Source organism: Leucoraja erinacea, chromosome 5 (assembly GCF_028641065.1).
Source record: "Leucoraja erinacea ecotype New England chromosome 5, Leri_hhj_1, whole genome shotgun sequence".
In the NCBI taxonomy this organism is placed as follows: domain Eukaryota; kingdom Metazoa; phylum Chordata; class Chondrichthyes; order Rajiformes; family Rajidae; genus Leucoraja; species Leucoraja erinaceus.
Window position 1 is genome coordinate 77,635,031 of NC_073381.1, and position 22,018 is coordinate 77,657,048.

The window sequence follows — 22,018 nt, forward strand, 5'->3', positions numbered from 1 at the left end:
TTTTAAAGTGTTTTTATTTTTTATTAAAACATATTACTTCGCCCTGAAATAGTTGTCAATGACATCCTTGGCTTGCGAATCCTTGCCATAATCCTGAAAATAAGAAAAAACATTTAATATGTGCATTGATATGTCTCATGATCCCCAAAACAGAAAAATTAAAGTATTTGATAATGAAAGTTTCATGTACTAAAGCAATGAGCAACAACTCTCAAAGCATCAAGCCAGGTTGCTTACTATATGGATTCTTAAGTTAAAATTGCACACAAATTTTGTTTTGTAAATAGAGAAACATCTTAAACAGATATCAATCAGCAAGATAGTTGGAGTAATGACAGATATAATTCATTCTTGACAGGGTCCAGCAAGGGTAGGACAGAGAGTAAATGGTAAGGTCTGACAACATATTAATTGAACAGAGGAGCTTTGGGATACACTTGAATTGTTGAAAGGGACAGCAAAGGAAGATAGGATGAAGACAGCATTTGGGATACTTGCGTTAATCAGCCATGACATCAAACATAAAGAGCAGGAACATTATATTACAACTTTATAAAACATTGGTTAAGCCACGCATGGACTTTTGTACATAGATATGTTCATAACACCATAGGAAGGATGCGAATGGGTTGGAGAGAATGCAAAGGAACCACCAGTTGCCTGGGGTGGTGGTAGTTGCACCAGTATAGGATAGTAAGATTCCCCATGGTGAGGTGTTTAAAACAAGAGAGTATGGGTTTAACATGAGAAGCATGTATTTAGAGATCAAAATACCAAAAACTCCCCTCACCTGCCAATTCACATGGACATCTTCAACCCACCCACTGCTCGACTTCCATCTAGACGACCAATTTGGAAGAACCCACCACCAGCTGATTTCACCATCCAATCAGCTTGGAAAAAGGAATGGGAGTCCAAGGACGTCCCAAATAAACATCTGGTGTCAGACCCCACCCTACCGGTTCCTGGCACCAATCTCCCAAGGAAGCAGTGGACGATGCTGAATAGATTCAGGACTGGACATGGCCCCTGCCTGACCAGCCTTCACAAATGGGGCAGCAGTCCAACCCCACGGTGTGCTTGTGGAGAGCAGCAAACAATGCAACACATCATTGAAGCATGCCCTCAACAAAGACTCAAAGGAGGACTTGTCACCCTTCATACAGCAGATCAAGAGGCAACTGCTTGGCTAAAGGACTTTGCATTCCCCAATTACATTTAGAGATTGGAGTGAGAATTTTTGGTGTCAGAAATATGGAAAGCATAGATCGAGATGTTGAGGATGGAGGTACTATCACACAAAGATCGTAGAAGGCTCTTACTCTAGTATCTTTGCTATCACATTTACACTGCCCTCCTTAATGTTTGGGACAAAGACCCATCATTTATTTATTTGCCTCTGTACTCCACAATTTGAGATTTATAATAGCAAAATATCACGTGGTTAAAGTGCACATTGTCAGATTTCAATAAAGGGTATTTTTATACATTTGGTTTCACCATATAGAAATTACAGCTGTGTTTATACATAGTCCCCCTATTTCATGGCACAACAATGCTTGGGACACAGCAATGTCGTGTAATTGAAAGTAGTTATTTTTAGTATTTTGGTGCATATCCTTTGCATTTGCTTGAAGTCTGTGATTCGGACATCACCAGTTGCTGGATGTCTTTTCTGGTGATACTCTGCCAGACCTGTATTACAGCCATCTTTAGCGTATGCTTGTTTTAGGGGCTAGTCCCCTTCAGTTTTCCCTTCAACATTTAAAAGGCATGCTCAATTGGGTTCAGATCAGGTTGACTAGGCCACTCCAAAATCGACATTTTTTAGCTTCGAAAAACTCTTTTGTTGCATTAGCACAGGGGTCGGCAACCTTGTTCGGCATAGGGGCCAGGATCCCATGTCTGTGAGTGGATGGCGGGACAAATCTACCGCCTTAGTGACACTTGATGTTGTTTTTTGCATTAGTTTTCACATATTTTTCAATTCGTTTTCTGCAGTTCCCAAGCCTGCCCTGGGACTGGTTGCAGAGCCCATGTTGCCTTCAAGCCCCAAGTCTGGCTGTAGCGCCACGGTCAGCTCACCTGCCCAGGGACTGGCTGCAATGCCCAGGTTGGCTCTTCTGCCCCGGGACCGGCTATAGCGCCCAGGTCTCCTGCGTTGCAGTTCCAAGGTCGCGAAAACAAATTGAAAATAAAAATACGCCTGCGGGCTGGATGATTTCGGGTTACGGGCCAGATGCCACCCGTGGGCCGTAGGTTGCCGACCCCTGCTTTAGCAGTATGTTTGGGATCATTGTCTTGCTGTAGATGGAACGGCCGGCCAATGAGTTATGACTAGAGTTTTGTTTAGGCACTAAAAATCTTTGAAATAGGCAGGCAAAAAGCATATCACAAAAAATACATTTATTGGCAAAAAAGACATGTATTTCCACCACCAAAGCATGGTTAAAAATGATAATATAAAGGTATACTACATTAAATGACCAAAGTTGCCTGGTATCACATAATTACTAGCATTTTTTTCAAATTACCTGATGTTATACTATGCCTTCTGTCAGACAGAATATGCTTCGGTTGTGAGAAACCTTTTTCTACCTCAGTCTAGGTCACTGGTGCATACCCATAACAAGCTACAGACTCTATATTCATGTCGATATCTTGTGCATTACAACTACCTTTGAGAACTTTAGCTATGTTTTGTATTTCTTCAAGATCTTTGTTAGCTAAAATCACTCTCTCACATTTTCCTTGCATGTCTTCCTATCGCCAGGAATTTTATGAATATCTTCAGTTATTTTGTTGAAAACCTGAAAGTTATTCACTAATGTTTCGCAACATTTCTCAAATGATAGCTTGTGGGAAGTTTGCAAAATTAGAAGCAATAAACACAACATCGCGATGGAGGAACGTTTTCTGCATTGTTTCACTGACGATCCTGACTGCAGCAGATTCTTCTTCTTCAAAACAGTTGACGATTTCTTTTATCTTTTCAAAATTTGCAGCATAGTAGAGTACAGCAGAGAGCCATGTCCCCCACATAGTCAAAACAGGCTGATGAGGTAGCAGAATCTCAGGTATCATTTCCTTGAACAACTGCACACATGACGGTGCTTTGAGGAAGATTTTCTTGACATTGGAAACTAGGCGCTCGACATTGGGAAACAAGCTATAATGTGCTTGGCAATTCTATGACGTCCTTGAGCTAAGCATGTCAAATACGGCATTTTGGGGAATAAAAGTTTAAGAGCCCGTGTGGCTTTTTTCATGTACGGAGCTGCATCAGTCACAAACAGAAGAACACTCTTGTGTTTTATACCGTCTGGCCAAAGTACAGCAAGTGAAGATGTAAACAACCGAGCAATAGTTTAGCTGTGTGACTTCTCCAATACTTCCGATGTCAACAAACACACCTTTGATGGTTGACCTGCCTCCATTGTACCGATGACCTCATTGGCAACATATCTCCCCACAGGTAGACAAAAATGCTGGAGAAACTCAGCAGGTGCAGCAGCATCTATGCAGTCTACCTTCGATTTTCCAGCATCTGCAGTTCCTTGTTAAATATCTCCCCACAGTATCGGTTGTCTCGTCTATTGAGATCCATATTTTGTTGCATGCAACTTGATCTCTAATTTTCTGCACGACAATGTTGAAGTGGCTGTCAGCATAATTTTTCCATAATGTTGACTCGCTTAGTATAAGTTCCTCTGTGTATTTCTCTAAAAAACCTCTGAGAGATTTGTTTTCCAATTTCCACCGTGGAATTCCAGCATCAATGAATGCCTTGCACAGATCACTCGAAAACTCAGATTTCTGACTGGAGCCAACAATAAATGTAGTGAGGACCCAAGCTTTGGTATTTGGCTTGGGTAGTTTACACCCCAGCGATATCAACATTGATTTCTAATTTTAGATATCCCTTGTCTTCTCATTCCTCCCCCTCACCCTTCCCAGCTCTCCTTCTAGTCCTACTACTGTCTTCACTTCTTCCTTTCTTTTTCCTGCCCCCCCCTTTACATCAGTCTGAAGAAGGGTCTCGACCCGAAATGTCGCCTATGCTCTCCATAGATGCTGTCTCACCCGCTGAGTTTCTCCAGCATTTTTTGTCTACCTTCGATTTTTCCAGCATCTGCAGTTCTTTCTTAAATAGATCTTGGAGAAGACTGAACTAGCGGGCAGCGGCATGAACGAATGAATGACCGATGGTGGCACCCCGGATTTTGCCCCTGTGGTGGAAATTGTCTTGTAACTTATACCATGTTAACACATAATAATAATAATTTATTAATATTAACGTTAACATAGAAAACGTCACTTTCACAATACAACTAGAGAAAATAGCACGACCTTTTAGCAAAACGGCAAAAAAAAGCTGATTTATGCACTCAATTGTGAAAAAGGCATTATCCTGGTGAAATCATCAAAAAAGGGCATGAAAAGGCACATGGCATTTATGGCAAAATCCTGGCGAGTTATGAGGCATTTGTTTGAACTTGAGCAGATAGGATGTGTCTATACACTTCAGAATTCATTATGCTACTACCATCAACAGTTGTATCATCAATGAAGATAAGTGAGCCAGTACCTTCAGCAGCCATACATGCCCCGGCCATAACACCCCCACCACCGTGTTTCACAGATGAGGTGGTATGCTTTGGATCTTGGGCAGTTCCTTCTCTCCTCCATACTTTGCTCTTGCCATCACTCTGATATGTCAATCTTCGTCTCATCTGTCCACAAGACCCTTTTCCAGAACTGTGGTTGCTCTTTTAAGTACTTCTTGGCAAGCTGTAACTTGTTTGTGATCTGTCGGACAGGTGTTTGGGGATTTTTCTTTATTAAAGTGAGAATTCTTCTGTCATCAGCTGTATAGGTCTTCCTTGGCCTGCCAGTCCCTTTGCGATTAGTAAGCTCACCAGTGCTCTCTTTCTTCTTAATGATTTTCCAAACAGTTAATTTTGGTAGGCCTAAGGTTTGGCTGATGTCTCTCTAACAGTTTTATTTTTGTTTCTCAGTCTCATAATGGCTTCTTTGACTTTCATTGGCACAACTTCAGTCCTCATGTTGATAAACAGCAATAAAAGTTTCCAAAGGTGCTGAGAGCTCTCTTTTATCTGCATTAAGGAGGCAATTAAATACACCTGAGCAATTACAAAGACTTGTGAAGCCATGTGTCCCAAACAATATGGTGCCCTGAAATATGGGGGGGGGGGCGACGACGCTATGTATAAACACAGCTGTAATTTCTACATGGTGAAACCAAAATGTATAAAAATGGCCTTTAATAAAATCTGACAATATGCACTTTAACCGCATGTGATTTTTTTTCTATTACAAATCTCAAATTGTGGAGTACAGAGGCAAATTAATAAATAATGGGTCGTTGTCCCAAACATTATGGAGGGCACTGACAGTATCTAGACGAGCACTTCAAGTGGCAGAGCATACAAAGCTGCAGACCAAATGTAAGTAACTGGGACTATTATAAGGACATTAACCGTCAAGGAAACGGCAGGCTGAGGGACTTGCTTCTGTTACACAACCAGAACTTAATTCTAGACTTTATTGTTTTGTGCAAAAGCCACAACGTAGCAGATGTGTTTAGAATTAAATTACCTTAACATTCACAATCTTAAATCCTGTTAATTTGGCCAAGATTTCAACGAGGCAATGTCGCATCTTGACAATATCAGATTTGACCTAGCAAATTACTGAATTCACTGACATCAAATGCAATTCTAGCCATATCCCAAAAATATGGTCTCTGGCTATTCAATCAGAGGACCTCACAATAACCTGATACACTAATCCCGTCAGCAGTATTCAGGAACGGAGGACCTTCCTTTCCTTATACCCAGACCAATTGGTGAAATGTGTAGGGAGAAACTGCAGATGCGGGTTTAAGCTGAAGACAGATACAAAAGGCTGGAGTAACCCAGCGTTTCGAGTCAAGGCACGTATGAAGAAGGGTCTCGCCCCGAACCGTCACATATTCCTTTTCTCCACAGATGATGCCTGACCCGCTGAGTTACTCCAGCCTTTTAAGTCGGTCTCCAATTGGTCAAATGCCATTTTTCACAGATCAGCGCATAAAATATGAGCCAAATAATGATACCAACAGTTTTTAGTAACTTATTAAGGCATCACATAAAATAAACTCACCTTGACAACGACACAGCTGCAACCCACAACCTTGCGAGGTTTTCCTTCGCGGTCGATTTTGCAAAGGCCTACCCACTCACCGAGTTTCTTGTTGTCATCAACCTTGTTTAGAAAATGACAGTTATACAGTCTGAATCTTACTATTGATCTTAATGATTAAGGTGAACTTGCCTTCTAGCTTACCTTAAGCATTAAGGCGAGCGAGAATCTTAACCGTGCCAATAATATTCAGTATTATACGCCAAATCTAATACTGTATCTCCGACGTTTAGGCAATAATTCAGGCAATTTTCTTCATTCGATTCAGTAGAGGGAGCCAATTGATCATCATTGATAAAGTACAACATTCAGGATATATAGTTCACTCAGAAATCGTCAAATATCTGTGCATCTCAATTTTTATTCTCTAGGAAATGACAGTGGAATAGTCTCAGTTATAGGATTTGCATATGTCCCATCTCCAAGGTCCTTAATTGACTAACAAATATGTGGTGTCATCATCTACTTAACTTTCCCCAATCCAGGGACACTGTGGTCACAATGTCCCTAGCCTCCATATGTCTGATAAATTGAACAGATCTGAAGTTAAACACAAGATTATTCAAATGAGGGGATCAGCCACTGGATGGCACAACTGGCTCAATCACAAGAAGCGTTTAAGTCTCCAATTGCTATTCCTATACTCAGAATGCTAACCTGCAGCTAAATGCAAATGGCCAAGATGGGTGTAAGTTTAGTGTATTGGCATAACCTTTAACCAGTGTATAAAGGAAGCTGGGTGGCCTGGTCTACATTTCTGTGCAGTAAGAGGAATAAATATGGCAGGGATAGAAAAATACACTCACCATTTTGGTTTAGGTTTGGATTATGACAAAATATTATAGAATTCAGCCTTAGAAGTGCAAGACCGATCTCATTACAACGTAGTTATGGAAAAAGAAAATGCAAACTCAAATGTTTGTTTAAGATAGTTAAGACTAGTTTAGTAGTCTAGTAATTATAATCATTCACATGCCTCATCTTTTAAATAATAAAAAGAAAGCAATGGTGCACAAGTTGAATCCAAGATAAAATAGCCAATGACAACATTGGCATGGATCTTTATTCAATCCATTATTTGTGCTCACCTTAATCAGGTTGATTTGATGTTCAGCACAGAGTGCCTCCACCAACTTAACATATTGGGCCTCATCACAGTTGCTTGCCAGAACACACAAGTGGGCTTGCCGTCTAAGGGTTGAGAAGGGAGAAACAAATCGTAAAACTTTTACACCAACATCATCCAGGACACACCTCAGCTCTACCCTTTATACTTATGTGGATCAATTGAAGAATCAAAGACAAATCAAAGGACAAAGAACATTTATTGTGATATCCACCAATTGGTGCAGTGAAATTTGAGTTACCATGCAGCAACCAAATAACATAAACATAACACTTTAGAATTTAACATAAAACACAAAAAACACCCCCCCACAGGGCTCCGCGTTGTTAAAGTCAGCGCTGCCCGGCGGCTGGAAAATCAAGAGCCGCCAGCGGCTGGAGGCTCCGCTGACCACAGCTCCACGGTGTCAAAGTCAGCAGTCTCAGCACTCCGGAGCTCCAACAGTGGAACAACTCCGCAGTGGAATCCAGTGCTGCGTTGGTGGTGGACTTTCGGAGGAGAGGAACACCCCTGTCCCTAACAATGGTGTGGATGTGCAGTTTACCAGGGAGTTCTAAATACCTTGGAGTGTACCTGGACAGTAAACTGGACTGGTCCAGGAACGCTGAGGCCCTGTACAAGAAGGAACAGAGCCGGCGATACTTTTTGAGAAGGCTCTGATCCTTCAACATCTGTGACTGTTGGCAGATCAATTTTCCTCCTGGGATGAATAAAGTTCTATCATATCGTATGCTACATATTATCTTCATTAGATGGCACTATTGTTCAAATAACAATCGGCAAACTTGTATTTTAAGTTCATACCCTATTTAAGGCCAGATAATTTAACAATTACACCAGGTGTGAATTTCAACAATTAAGTAAGAACAAGGCTTATTTTGCTTTTTACTAGATTTTTGTAAACCCTAGACAATTTTAAAGTTGCACTACATCACATTCTCCTCATAGTTCATTTAATTACATGCTATATTTATTGCAGTTGATCAATTATGGTAACTCATGAAATTGACAATAACTCACTTATCCAGCACTTTGGCAGCTTCCCGGAGACCACAACACAGGCCATCGTGGATGTATGCTGTTTTCAGCACCTCCTGAAGTGCAGTGTTGACATCCATGACCCCTCCTGCGGCTATGCTACGAAGTTGGAGGAAATAATAATGAAATTTGGTTATTTACCATAGCAAAGCTATTATCATTTAAGAACGCAACAGCAGAGCCACAAAGTTGTCAGCAAATTTCTTTCACTCATTGTCAAGAGTGAAGGGGTATCCGACATTAGAAAATTCATCACTTCAACAATGCAGCTTATATATCATTGCAAAATGACTGTAGGTTCTGGAAGATAAACTTTTAGTAAGCAAATATTTTGGAAACTGAGGGTCTCAGTTTGTTCAAGTAAGACAGCACTACCACAATACAGATTATGCAATAAAAAATTACCATGTTATCAATTCTTGTATTATACCAGAATTATATATTGTATTGTAACTATATTCAAAATGCAACCAGTCAAAATAACTTGTTAGTAATTGGGATACCAAGCATTAAGTACAAAAAAACTGCATGCCATGGGATGGGGCATCCTTCTTTCCACAACCACATGAATACCTCTACAAAACATATCCAGCTGCAGGAATTAAACCTAAAGAACCAGCCCCCACTTGAACGCTCTACCAACCCCAAAACATCCCAACACTGGCATCAATGCGGCCACGGTGGCACAGCGGTAGAGCGCTGCCTTACAGCGCTTGTAGCGCCGAAGAACCAGGTTCATCAAGAAGGCTCAGCAGCGGCTGCACTTCCTGAGGGTCCTCAGGAAGCACAACCTGGACTCTAACCTGCTGCTGACCTTCTACCGCTCGTCCATCGAGAGCCTGCTGACATACTGCATTACAGCATGGTATGGCAGCTGCACCATGGCAGACAGGGAGAGGCTTCAGAGGGTAACCAGGACAGCGCAGAGGATCATTGGTTGCCCTCTCCCCTCCCTGATGGACATCTACACCTCCCGCTGCCTTAGCAGGGCAAAGAAGATCACCAAAGACAGCTCCCATCCTGCGTTTGGACTGTTCGACCTGCTGCCCTCTGGAAGGCGCTATAGGTGCATCAAATCCAGGACAAACAGACTCAGGAATAGCTGCTTCCCGAGAATTATATCTACCATAAATTCAAATCACACACATGCACTGACTACACCGCCCAACACGGACTTCCATCTGTATATATGTATATATGTATGTAGCGCCGTAGAATTTGTGCACCTATTCCCCCCCCCCATCTCCCTTCTGTTTTGTTTTTCTGTTTCTTGTTTTTTGTGTAAAATTGTATGTATGCACTGAGTACGAGCAGCTTTCAGTTTCACTGTACATGTATAGTGACAATAAATGGCATATCTATCTATCAATCATGACTACGGGTGCCTGTCTGTTCGGAGTTTGAACGTTCGCCCCGTGACCTGTGTGGGTTTTCTCCGAGATCTTCGGTTTCCTCCCACACTCCAAAGACGTACAGGTTTCTAGGTTAATTGCCTTGGTAAATGTAAAATTTGTCCGTAGTGTGTGTATCATCATCATCGTTGAAAACATTAACGCGCACGAAAGTGATCGCAAGTGTGGATGGCCGTTGGCTCGCTAGGAGTCGTCCGCCCTTTGACGGGTCTTGTTTTTGGTCCAGCTGGGGGTCCATAGCCCTCTCCTCACCTGGCAAACCAGGTGGGGAGACGGTTTAGTCGCCAACTATCCTACCATGGAGCAGGTAGCACAGGATTACATGGTACCAGTGGCAGGGGGAGGAACTCCCCCCCCCCCCCGATTTGACCTCTAGTGTGTGTGTGTGTGTGTGTGTGTAGGATAGTGTTAATAGTGGGCCAAAGGGCCTGTTTCCACGCTGTATCTCTAAACTAAAACAAATCTAGTGTGAGATCTTTTGTAAAACTGCTAGAAATCTGAAATGACACATTAGGAAAAAGTACATTTGAAAATGTCAGAAAAAATGATCACCTTTGAGGTCAAAATCAAAGGATCTTTCTAAAGTTGCTGCCTGATGTTGAGAATTTCCCAAAAATGCAAGTCGGTGGAAGGACATTACCTGGTTGTCTGATCCCTGCTCAAACCATCATCACCCCAATCACGTAGCGTTCTCATCCTTATCATGACCCCTTGTCACCCCAACATTCGTCCACTTCTTTTTCCATCACCAAAAAAAATCCCCATCCCACCGAACTATCGGATCTGTGGTAATTCTCACCAATTTGCTAAGTGTCCTGGGCCTGATCCATCTACCAACTTTGCACTCCGGACTCATCTCACATACGTTCAGAAAGGTTGAGCAAAATAAATGTAAAACTGTTAACCATCAGTTTGAAAGAACATCCCAACCAACCTTCCATCTGTTACCTTTTTCAGTCGCATGGCTCAACTGGAACTAAATAGATAGATATAGAAACATAGAAAATAGGTGCAGGAGTAGGCCAATCGGCCCTTCAAGCCTGCACCGCCATTCAATATGATCATGGCTGATCATCCAACTCAGTATCTCGTACCTGCCTTCTCTCCGTAAATAAACCTACTGTTTTGACAATACTCCCCGACCTCGGGATCCCACCCCCTGTGCCCACTTGACCCCAAACCCGCCCGCAACACCTCTCCCCCATGCATGCTTCACTGACCGACTGTGCTCGGCTCCACCTGTAGCAAGTACTCTCTTGACACCCTCTCCACCGGTACTCAACACCCCCCGACACCACCGCTCCCCCATGGTGTCACCTGTCTCTCCCCGCCCCCCCAGGCCGGCCCGGGCAGGGAGTAGAGGGGATGAAGAGCAACAGGACGGTCTCGGCGCCGGCCCCTCTGCTCCCATTGCGGGCCTCCTTACTCGCCGCTTGACGTGGGTCAGGCCGGGGAATGGAGCACCTGGACCTAGTCTTCCCCCCGGCCTGTCTTCCGAGAGCGGACCCCGGGACTCCCCGGTCGGTCGGTCCCTCCCTCCTCCTCTCCCCCCCGCCCGCCGGCCGAGCAACCCCCGCCTCTCACTCGGTTCACCCACCATTCCTCGGCCATCTTTCGGCGTTTATTTTCCCAGAAAGTTGCGGTTGTTTCGCCGCAATGCGGGCGTCGGCGGAGTGCGCCGGGTGCGGGCGGTCGGTTGGCGGAGTCGGCGCGGCTTCGGGACGCGGGATGGCGGCGATGGCGCTGCGATTCTCCGCCTTGCCTCACTCACTCCCTCACTCACCCGCGGCGACAGAGGCGGCAAGATGGCGGAAAAAGGCCGCGCCGCGCCGGCATTGGTCCTTATATAGACGCGGCGCCGCTAGACGCACGCATGACGCAACGACGCTAACACGTCCACACCACCCGCCTGACGCGTCAGATCACCTGCCTGACGCAAAGTCCTCACCCGCCCGACGCAATGACGCAAAGTCCTCACCCGCCCGACGCAACGACGCAAAGTCCAGATCACCCGCCCGACGCAATGACGCAAAGTCCTCACCCGCCCGACGCAATGACGCAAAGTCCAGATCACCCGCCCGATGCAAAGTCGAGACCAAAGATTAGGAGCAAAGATCTTACAGCAGAAATCTTTCATCTGAAGCACATTTTTTCTTCTTTTTTTGACAAATTACACACTCTTGACTCATGACCACCCAATCTCCACCCCCCCCCCGTCTTCGGTGTATCTGCTCCTTCCATTTTCTGCAGAAACACGTAAGAGGGGAGGAAAAAGGGAGATTGGGTGATCACGAGTCAAGAAAGTTTAATTGTCAAAAAAAGAAACACTGTAATTCCTTATTTATTTCTATCACAGGAGCAGCTCCGCGGGTCGGGCAGCATTTCTGGAGAACATGAATAGGTGACATTTCAGGTCGGGAGCCTTCTTCAGACCCTGTGTTTAAGTCTGAAGAAGGGTTTCGGCCCGAAACGTTGCCTATTTCCTTCGCTCCATAGATGCTGCTGCACCCGCTGAGTTTCTCCAGCTTTTCTGTGTAACCTTCTTCAGACCCTTATGTATTGTCTGCCAACGCTGGTGCAAGTGGTTTGGTCGCCGCACTGGGGAGTCCAGACTCGCACTGTGCGTGTGGCGAGTAAGATGTTGCAATCGGGAGCGTGTTTGGTGTATTGTGAATCAGCCCGCTCTGTTCCCCAAAGATCCGCTATAGTTGTTGTTCCCGGCTTTGAATTAGTGCAATTGTGTAAGAGTTCTTCCGGTGTCTTCATTGCCTCGAGTCCTTTCACTGCGGCAGGTTTGATATGGTGGTCAAAGGTGCATTAGCAAGGACGAAGGGAGGGTGTGCCGGAGGAATATTATATCGCCCGGTCATAAACCCGGCCTGTGATATATATTGACCGTGCGCCGGGCGAGGTGTCTCTGGCGAAAGTGACAGGACAGGCTCGGACTCCCGGCGGAGAGAGGCTGCAGCGGCCGCGGGCTCAGACTGCCCGCTCCGGGCCAAGGCTCCAGCAGCTGGAGGGCTGAGATCTGTCCCCGGCACCGGCACCGGCCCGCCGTCACCATGACCACTCCAGAAGTCACAGGTAATTCAGCCTCCCGTTCTTCGCGGCGTGGACGCGTCCGGCTTCCCTGTTTCTGTGTAGCATTCCTCTCCAGAGATGCTGCCTGGCCCGCTGAGCTGCTCCAGCATTTTGTGTCTATTTCCTGTTTCAGTCCCGCTCTCTTATTTTCACCCCAGGATTTGTCTTGCAGCTCCTCGGCGCACAGCAGGACGCCGATCGGTCCATCGAATCGGTACCGGCTCAGAGCACATTGATCAGGCTTGTAAGGCAGTGCATTGTCTCCTGTTCTCTCTCCCCTGATATCTCCAGCCACCCTCAGTAGTTTAGTTTATTATAGTTGTAACGTGTACCGAGGTACAGTAAAAAAAATAAATTTTGCATGCTATCCAGTCAGGGAAAAGACTAGATATTATTACAATCAAGTCATCCACAGAGTACAGGTACAGAATGAAGGGGAGAAGGTTTTGTGCAAGGACTTGCACTGTCCATTCATTTCTAAAAATTGTATGAACTTAACAGCTAATTTCTCTCATTTCAGGTAGCCCGGCATTCCTCCTCTCTCTCTCTCTCTCTCTCTCTCTCTCTCTCTATCCCTCCTCCACCCAAGTTACACTAGCTTCTTATTTTCACCAATGGCTTGTTCCCTTTGTCATTGTTACTTTTTTTGCGTATCTTTCATTCATTGTTCTTTATCTCTCCACATCACCGTCTATATCTCTCGTTTCCTCATCCCTAACCAGTCTAAAGAAGGGTCTCCACCCAAAATGTCACCCATTCCTTCTCTCCAGAGATGCTGCCTGGCCGGCTGAGTTACTCCAGCTTTTTGTGTCTATCTTCAGTTCTGCAGTTCCTTCTTACACACAGCTAATTTCTTGCAACCGCAAGGGATGCTACACTTGTCGCTTTACCTCCCCCCTTGACTCCATTCAAGGACCCAAACAGTCGTTCCAGGTGCGACAGAGGTTCACCTGCATCTCCTCCAACCTCATCTATTGCATCCACTGCTCTAGATGTCAGCTGATCTACATCGGTGAGACCAAGTGTAGGCTTGGCGATCATTTTGCCGAACACCTCCGCTCGGTCCGAAACAGCAGAATGATGCAAATTGTAGTGCAATCTGAAGAAGTACAAAATAAATACTCGTGCAACAATGGGATAACTGTCATTTATTTCTTTATTATATTATTAAATATTGTTATATTGAGTTATTTTTTTAATACGTAATGATATCCCATTATATTATTGACATTTATTTTAAGGCTCTTCTTATCAATATTATCCACAATAAATTAGACCTACATCTCCTATAATAAACACAGTGCAGCTTTTGGAAATTGACATTAACCACATATTTGACATATTTGAACAGATTCACGTGATCAAAATGGGAATTCGAGTGAAGAACCAGAGAAATGGACAAAATCTCAAATTTTCACACTGATATCTGCAGCATCGATGAACTTTAGCTCGATGATTTGTTATTCAATTCTTGGACCTTTCTTTCCAAAAGAGGTAATTAACATTTTGATGGTAATTTAAAAAACATTTTTTTAAATCCCTCTTCATTATTTTTTTAGTGAATCCTGAACTTTGAGTTAGGTTGTTCAAATGTTGTTGAGTGACTAGGCTCAATAGGTTTCACAATATTGGGATATTGCACTCATTGTTAATAAGTAAACTGTTGTTGCTGATAAACCCATTCTTATTTCAGGAATTATTCTGGTGCATCTTTGTGGCATTCCCTCTCCCACAAGTACATAGAGATGTACAGCACAGAAATAGGCCCTTTGGCTCACCAGGTCCATCTCAACCTCTTTGGCCTGCATAAGTGGTCCGATGGATATTTGAGTCTGAAGAATGGTCCCAACTTGAAATGTCACCTATCCATGTTCTCCAGAGATGCTGCCTAACTTGCTGAGTTACTCCAGCACTTTGTCTTTTTTTGATCCTGTGGATCATATTGCCAAAGAGTATCAATGAAGATGGGCAGAGGTGGGATGAGGTTTCACAGTTAAATTACAAATACTTCTTAGCAACAATGAGTTTATTAATGATCATGTGTTATGGATTTGTTCTCTTTTGTACTCTCTTTGCAGGCAGAAAAGAAAGGAGTTAATGCCAGCATTGTTGGAATGATTTTTGGATGTTTTTCTGTATTCAATTTAATATTTTCACTGATCATGGGAAAATATGTAAGTATAATATTAATGTTACATTGAATTAATGCATATTGGATCTAGAGTTTTTATTTAACTTTTCTTGTGTTTTGTTTTATAATATTCTTGTTTGAATGTTAGAATGATGATACTCCTTTACCAAAGTTTTTTCAATTAGTGAATATCTGCTATTATTTATTTTACTACTTGATCTGTCCATCGAAATAGTTATATTTTAAACATTGGTGGAAAAAAAACAAGAAATTACTTGCCTTATTTCCTCATAACTTTGCTTTATTTCATGCTATCATTAAGGAAGCAGTATAAGTACATTTCGACAAAACAACAATAAGCTAAAGTCTGAGGAAGGAGGCTCGACTGGCAATGTCAACTATTCCTTTTCTCAGAGATGCTGCCTGATCTGTTGAGTTACTCCAGCATTTTGTGACTATCAACAATAAACAAAAGATAGACACAAAATACTGGAGTAACTCAGCAGGACAGGCAGCATCTCTGGAGAGAAGGAATGGGTGACGTTTCGGGTCGTGACCCTTCTTCAGGTTGAGAGTCAGGGGAGAGGGAGATGCATAAGGAAGGGTAAGATGTGAAAGCAAGACATCAAAACCGATGGGGATCAAGGAAAATGCAGAATAGATCATTGTTAGCAAGGAGAAGGTGACGACAAAGCAATCAGCGATCAAATGTAATCGGGGACAGACAGGTTGGTCGGAGAACTGGGAAAAGGGAGGGAAACTGAAGCCTATTGAATCCCATGAGGGTCATTGACCCAGAAAGTATGAGAAATTGTTATATGAAGAGTTTCACTGAATCTTTTGAAGAGTTTGTATATTAAGGATTTTTTAAAACAGTGTTTGATACAAATGCTGCATCCCCTGCACCACTAGGGGTCTATACATCAGTATAGGACACATGTAGACACAAAGTGCTGGAGTAGCCAGTCAGGCAGCATCCCTGGAGAACATGCAGAGGTGATGGTTCGGATTTGCCTTCATTGGCAACGCAAATGTGGCCCATAACATTTTCTCTATCTCAGTGGCTGAGGTATATCTCTCAGACAATGGCAGACCAACTTGCCCTAGTATCAAAGCACAAACTTGTTGTTGGTTCATCTTGCAAGAAGGTGACCCTGTATACAACATCCATATCATCCTCTATGACAATAAACAATAGGTGCAGGAGTAGGCCATTCAGCCCTTTGAGCCATCACCACCATTCAATGTGATCATGGCTGATCATCCCCAATCAGTGCCCCGTACCTGCCTTCTCCCCATATCCCCTGACTCCGCTATGTTTAAGAGCCCTATCTATCTCTCTCTTGAAAGCATCCAGAGAACCTGCCTCCAACGCCCTCTGAGGCAGAGAATTCCACACTCACCACTCTCTGTGAGAAAAAGTGTTTCCTCGTCTCCGTTCTAAATGGCTTACTCCTTATTCTTAAACTGTGTCCCCTGGTTCTGGACTACCCCAACATCGGGAACATGTTTCCTGCCTCTAGCGTGTCCAAACCCTTAACAATCTTTTATGTTTCAATGAGATCCCCCTCTCTCCTAAAGTCCAGAGTGTACAAGCCCAGCCGCTCCATTCTCTCAGCATATGACAGTCCCGCCATCCCGGGAATTAACCTTGTAAACCTACTGCACTCCCTCAATAGCAAGAACGGCCTTCCTCAAATTAGGGGACCAAAACTGCACACAATACTCCAGGTGTGGTCTCACTGGGGCTCTGAACAACTGCAGAAGGACCTCTTTGCTCCTATATTTGATTCCTCTTGTTATAAAGGCTAACATGCCATTTGCTTTCATCACTGGCTGCTGTACCTGCATGCTTACTTTCATAGACTGATGTACGAGGACCCCCAGATCCTGTTGTATTTCCCCCTTTCCCAACTTGACGCCATTTAGATAGTAATCTGCCTTCCTGTTTTTGCTACCAAAGTCGATAACCTCACATTTATCCGCATTAAACTTCATCTTCCATGCATCTGTCCACTCCCCCAACTTGTCCAAGTCGCCCTGCATTCTCATAGCATCATCCTCCTCACTGCCACCCAGCTTTGTGTCATCTGCAAATTTGCTAATGTTACTATGAGCATTCAACAGATGCTGTTTGGTGTTCCTATTTCGTCCTCCTTATTCTATTACTCTACCATGGGTACAGTGCCCCATTGGGGAAATTTGGACCATGATATTTAGCAGCAATTGTCTATTGTCCGTTGTCTATTGCAGAGACTTGCATCTTCAAGCAACAAGCTCTATCCTGCGCTGATTACATCACTGGGCCATCTCAGCAAACATCCTGGGTCTGGATGACAGTGGCATCCAATTTAATTTAGTTTAGAGATGGAACATGGAAACAGGCCCTTCGGTCCACGGAGTCCAAGCCGACTATTGATCACCCATACACTATTTCTCACATGCACACCAGGGACAATTTAAAGAAGCCTATAAAGTTGCATACAGTTGGAGTGGGGGAGCAAACCGGAGCACCTTGAGAAAACACACACAATCACATACAGAAGGCACCCGTAGACAGAAGATAGACACAAAATGCTGGAGCAACTCAGCTGGACAGGCAGCATCTCTAGAGAGAAGGAATGGGTGATGCGCTGTAGGCAGCAACTCTACCACTGTGCCATCCAAATGGGAGTGCAGTTCAGGTATACACAATGTATATAATTAAGTCAACAATATATATTTGTGCCATTTGGAAATTATAGTATTTGCATGACATTAGTGCTCCAATATTGGTTCTAGTGATAGAGGAAAAAGCAGGAGGATTCTGTCAAAGTGGCCACAACAAATTGCTGCAGTGTGTTCCATAGTTGCAGGCTGAATATGATGGTGAAGGTGGTACTCACTGAGAATGCGCTGAGGTGGAGTCATAGTGATACAGTGTGGAAATAGGCCATTCGGCCCAACTTGCCCACAATGGCTAACATGTCCCAGCTACACTGGTCCCTCCTGCCGACATTTGGTCCATGTTCCTTCAAACCTGTCCTATCCCATGTACCTGTCTAACTGTTCCTTAAACGTTGGGATAGTCCCTGCCTCAACTACCACATCTGGCAGCTTGGTCCATACACCCACCACCCTTTGTGTGAAAAAGTTACCCCTCAGATTCCTATTAAAACTTTTCCCCTTCATCATGAACCTATGTCCTCTGGTCCTTGATTCCCCTACTCAGGGCAAGACTCTGTGCATCTACCCGATCTATTCCTCTCATGATTTTGTACACCTCTATAAGATCACCCCTCATCCGCCTACGCTATGATGGAATAGAGATCCAGCCAACTCAACCTTTCCCTGTAGCTCACACCCTCTAGTCCTGGCAACATCCTCGTCAATCTTTTCTGAACCCTTTCAAGGTTGACAATATTTTTCCTTATCATGGTGCCCAGAACTGAACACGATATTCTAAATGCGGTCTCACAAACGCCTTATACAACTGCAACATGATGTCCCAACTTCTATACTCAATACTCTGACTGATGAAGACCTATATGCCAAATGCTTTTTTAACCACCTTATCTACCTGCGACTCGACCTGCAAGGAACCATGAACCTGCACTCCTAGATCCCTCTGCTCTACAACACTCCCCAGAGGCCTACCATTCGCTGTGTAGGTCCTGCCCTTGTTAGACATCCTAAAATGCAACACCTGACACTTCTCTGTATTAAATTCCATCAACCATTCCTCTGCCCACCTGGACAATCGATCAAGATCCTGCTGCAATCTTTTACAACCATCTTCACTATCTGCAAAACCACCCACTTTTGTATCATCAGCAAACTAGCCAATCTTGCCCTGCCTGATTTCATCCAAACCATTGATGTAGATGACAAACAGGAACGGGCCCAGCACCGAACCCTGAGGCACGCCACTCGTCAAAGTGATGCTGAGAGAGACTATTGATGAGTGTATATTGTTTGATGTCATTGACCATACTCTTCATCATTTTACTGATAGAAGTGAAGTCAACATTTATAATTTGAAATACAGCCAAACTCCATAAAATGGATTGCATAAGAAATTAAAGCTTGATGAATGGCACGGCTGCTGATGTATCTATCTTGTTAGAATACTTTTAATAGGTATTGCAGTTATTCATGAAACTTTGAAATGTGCTGTAAGCCACTTCTCTCAGTTATACCTTGATCCCTGGCCTCAAAACCATATGTTGGGTGCAGTACTGTACATATTTAACTGCTTTTTCTTGTACCAAGGCATGGAACGCAATGATAACTCTCTTTCACAGTGTGTACGTTTGGAGACCAGTTGGTAATTGAACAATTCTTTCAGTGAGAAATGGAGCACAAGGTTGTATAACCTGTAACTTTGAGCACCAGTATCTATACAGTTTACAGTGACAATCAAGCTAGGATACAGGGGTCCAGGTGGAGCAGTAAAGCTGTAACCCGCTGTCTGAAAAGATGCACTTAATAGTCCAGAAGTTTATGAAACTGTATTAATTTATATCAGTTACATTTTAAAGCAGACTATTAGCCTGTAATTAACCAGCCTGAGAAATATACTCGTAGGGAATGATTTTTAAAAAATTGGTTAAAAATCAGTGGATGACTATTTTTTAAGTGTGGGCGTTTAACCGATGAGGATGAATATTAAACATATGGGTGGCATAGCGGTACTATGGTACAGTTGCTGCCTTACAGCGCCAGAGTCCCGGCTTTGATCCTGATTATGGGTGCTGTCTGTATGGAGTTTGTACGTTCTACCCATGACCTGTATGGGTTTTCTCTGGGTCCTCCGGTTTCCTCCCACACTCCAAAGATGTACAGGTTTGTAGATTAATTGGCTTTGGTAGAAAATTGTAAATTGTCCTGCGTGTGTATGTGGGATAGTGTTAGTGTGCGGGGATCGCTGGTCGGCGTGGATTCAGTGAGCCGAAGGGCCTGTTTCCGTGCTGTATCTCTAAACTAAACTAAAGCTACTCTGATTTCCTAATGCTTGTGCGTTAAACATGAATTGATAGGCATTTTAGTTGACCATTTGAGCGACCGGCTAACTTGTTTTATTCCCCCAGATTGTGCAAATTGGTGCAAAATTCATGTTTGTGGCTGGCATGCTTGTCTCTGGTTGCTGCACTATTCTTTTTGGGTGAGTTACGTTCTTTACTATCCATACTGCTCAGGTTACATCTTTGGGGGTCTGATTGTGTGGAACTATTTGTAAAACAAATTTTAAAACATTTGCATTTTATCAATAAATGACCGGAAGGGAGGGAGATTCAATGAAATTATAAACATTGATATGCAGGATTATATAATTTTGAAATTGAAGTGTTGGCTTTGGACCCGATTGGTGTTTTCTTTATAATGGTATATTGAGAACCAAAATCTTAATTCCCTGGTGCAAATGTGGGTAGTAAATATCATTTTACATGAATTTAAATGCAGTTTTAAGTTAACAAGGATGATCCCAGGGATGATTGAGTTAACGTATGATGAGCATTTGATGGCACTGGGCCTGTACTCGCTAGAGTTTAGAAAGATGAAGGAGGACCTCATGAAACTTACCAATAGTGAAAGGCCAGGATAGAGTGGATGTGGAGAGGATCATTCCAATAGTGGGAGAGTCTAGGACCAGAGGGCACAGCCTCGGAATAAAAGGACGACCATAAGAAAGGATGTGAGGGGGAATTTCTTTCGTCCGAGGGTGGTGAATTTGTGGAATTCATTAGCAGGTCATTGGGTATTTTTAAAATGAAGATTGACTAGTTCATGATTAGTGCGGGTGTCAGAGTAGCAATGTTACAACATTTTGAGATTTAAAATATCAAGTCTGCAACTTATCCCTTCAGATAAAGCATAAAAAGAAGTTTAATTTGACACCTAATTCACTTTTATGTCTTCAGTATTAAAAGTTATGGCCATTTTCATACTCGGAAATTAGCATCTTGTTCCCTATTGCTTTTCCATTGACTTAACACAAAAGCTGTGATCAAGGACAGTCAAGAGCCCACAACTTTCTTAAAAATTAAGAGAACTGAAAGAAATGTTCAGTTATTGTAGATTGAAGCATTCTGAAACAAATATTAAACAATCTTTCTTGGATGACCTGAAATTAAAGCATATAATTAGTTAGTTACCTAATTGTAGCTAATTACAAAATTCAATTACTAGATCTAAACAATCCATTTCCTAAGAAAATATTAACATTTTTAAATAGCCCAAGTGTCCAAATAACATTCACACAAGAATTCACAATATAACATGATTTTTAAATCTCATTGTCATGAATTTATAGGCCAAATGGAAGGGATTTTATGTTTAATTTCCGTAAATTAATGGGCTTTTAAATCATCTTGCGAGTGGGTTTTCGTGGAAAGCGATTGATTGGAACGTTGCGGTTGCAGTGAATTTCAAAGCCCATATCGGCTGGAAAAACACTGCCGGTTCGTATGGGGCCAAAATCACATTTTCTCGAAGGAAATTTTGATTAAAGTCATCCTAAGAAGCAAGTTTATATGTAAAATATACGACTTACCCCGTGTTTTGTCCCCTATGTGAGATCCATCCCGTTGTAGGCGTTGAGGGCGTTAGAAGTCGCTTTTTTATTTTACTCCGGTGATTAAATTGTTCCCCGATTTTTTTTAAACTTCCGAGAACGGAAGTCGGAAGGATTTTTCTGCATCAGCTGGCAGGCTGAGAAAATCTATCTCGGACAGGCAGGAGAAAACGGCATATTAATCCCGCCCCCCCCCCCCTCAAAGGCGCCAAAGTCGTGCACACGGCTAGTGGCAGAACTGCAGCGCTGCTGAAGGTAAGTATTGCAACATTGCTATGTCAGAGGAGAAGGCAGAAGAATGGGGTTGAGAGAGAAACATAGTTCAGCCATGATTGAATGACAGAGTGGACTCAATGGGCCGAAGGGCCTAATTCGGCTCCTATGACTTATGAACTAATTTATTCCTTAATGTATCTGCATTCCAGCACATTAAATCACTACCTCACAACGTCAGTAATCTGTGTTCGGTTCTG

The 22,018-nt window shown here is 43.2% G+C and overlaps 2 protein-coding genes and 1 non-coding gene across 3 annotated transcripts in view; 1 reads left to right on the plus strand and 2 right to left on the minus strand.

Annotated features, from left to right (window-relative positions):
- Window positions 1-11,615, minus strand: rps12 (ribosomal protein S12). Its single transcript, XM_055636021.1, has 5 exons — window positions 11,378-11,615; window positions 8,351-8,467; window positions 7,293-7,395; window positions 6,166-6,267; window positions 1-93 (listed from the first exon to the last, which is right to left on the minus strand). Exons 1-5 carry the CDS (start codon window positions 11,389-11,391, stop codon window positions 34-36), a joined length of 396 nt encoding a protein of 131 aa, XP_055491996.1. The 5' UTR covers window positions 11,392-11,615; the 3' UTR covers window positions 1-33.
- Window positions 8,557-8,630, minus strand: LOC129697765 (small nucleolar RNA SNORD101). The gene has a single exon (XR_008723573.1). It is a non-coding gene; the product is annotated as a small nucleolar RNA SNORD101 (small nucleolar RNA).
- Window positions 11,616-12,455: 840 nt separating the features above from the next.
- The window catches only part of slc18b1 (solute carrier family 18 member B1), a 28,592-nt gene continuing 19,029 nt past the window's right edge, over window positions 12,456-22,018 (plus strand). The window contains exons 1-4 of the mRNA XM_055636023.1: window positions 12,456-12,864; window positions 14,213-14,355; window positions 14,940-15,035; window positions 20,062-20,135. Of these exons, the coding sequence (XP_055491998.1) occupies window positions 12,843-12,864; window positions 14,213-14,355; window positions 14,940-15,035; window positions 20,062-20,135 (335 nt within the window). The 5' untranslated portion in view covers window positions 12,456-12,842. The remainder of the gene's footprint in view (window positions 12,865-14,212; window positions 14,356-14,939; window positions 15,036-20,061; window positions 20,136-22,018) is intronic.

Excerpts from the sequence above, each read along its gene's own strand:
- rps12 (XM_055636021.1), bottom strand. Across the intron at positions 7,396-8,350 it reads GCTGCCAAAGTGCTGGATAA|ACGGCAAGCCCACTTGTGTG; the intron begins GTGAGTTATTGT and ends CTCAACCCTTAG. Across the intron at positions 94-6,165 it reads GCAGCTGTGTCGTTGTCAAG|GATTATGGCAAGGATTCGCA; the intron begins GTGAGTTTATTT and ends TCTTATTTTCAG.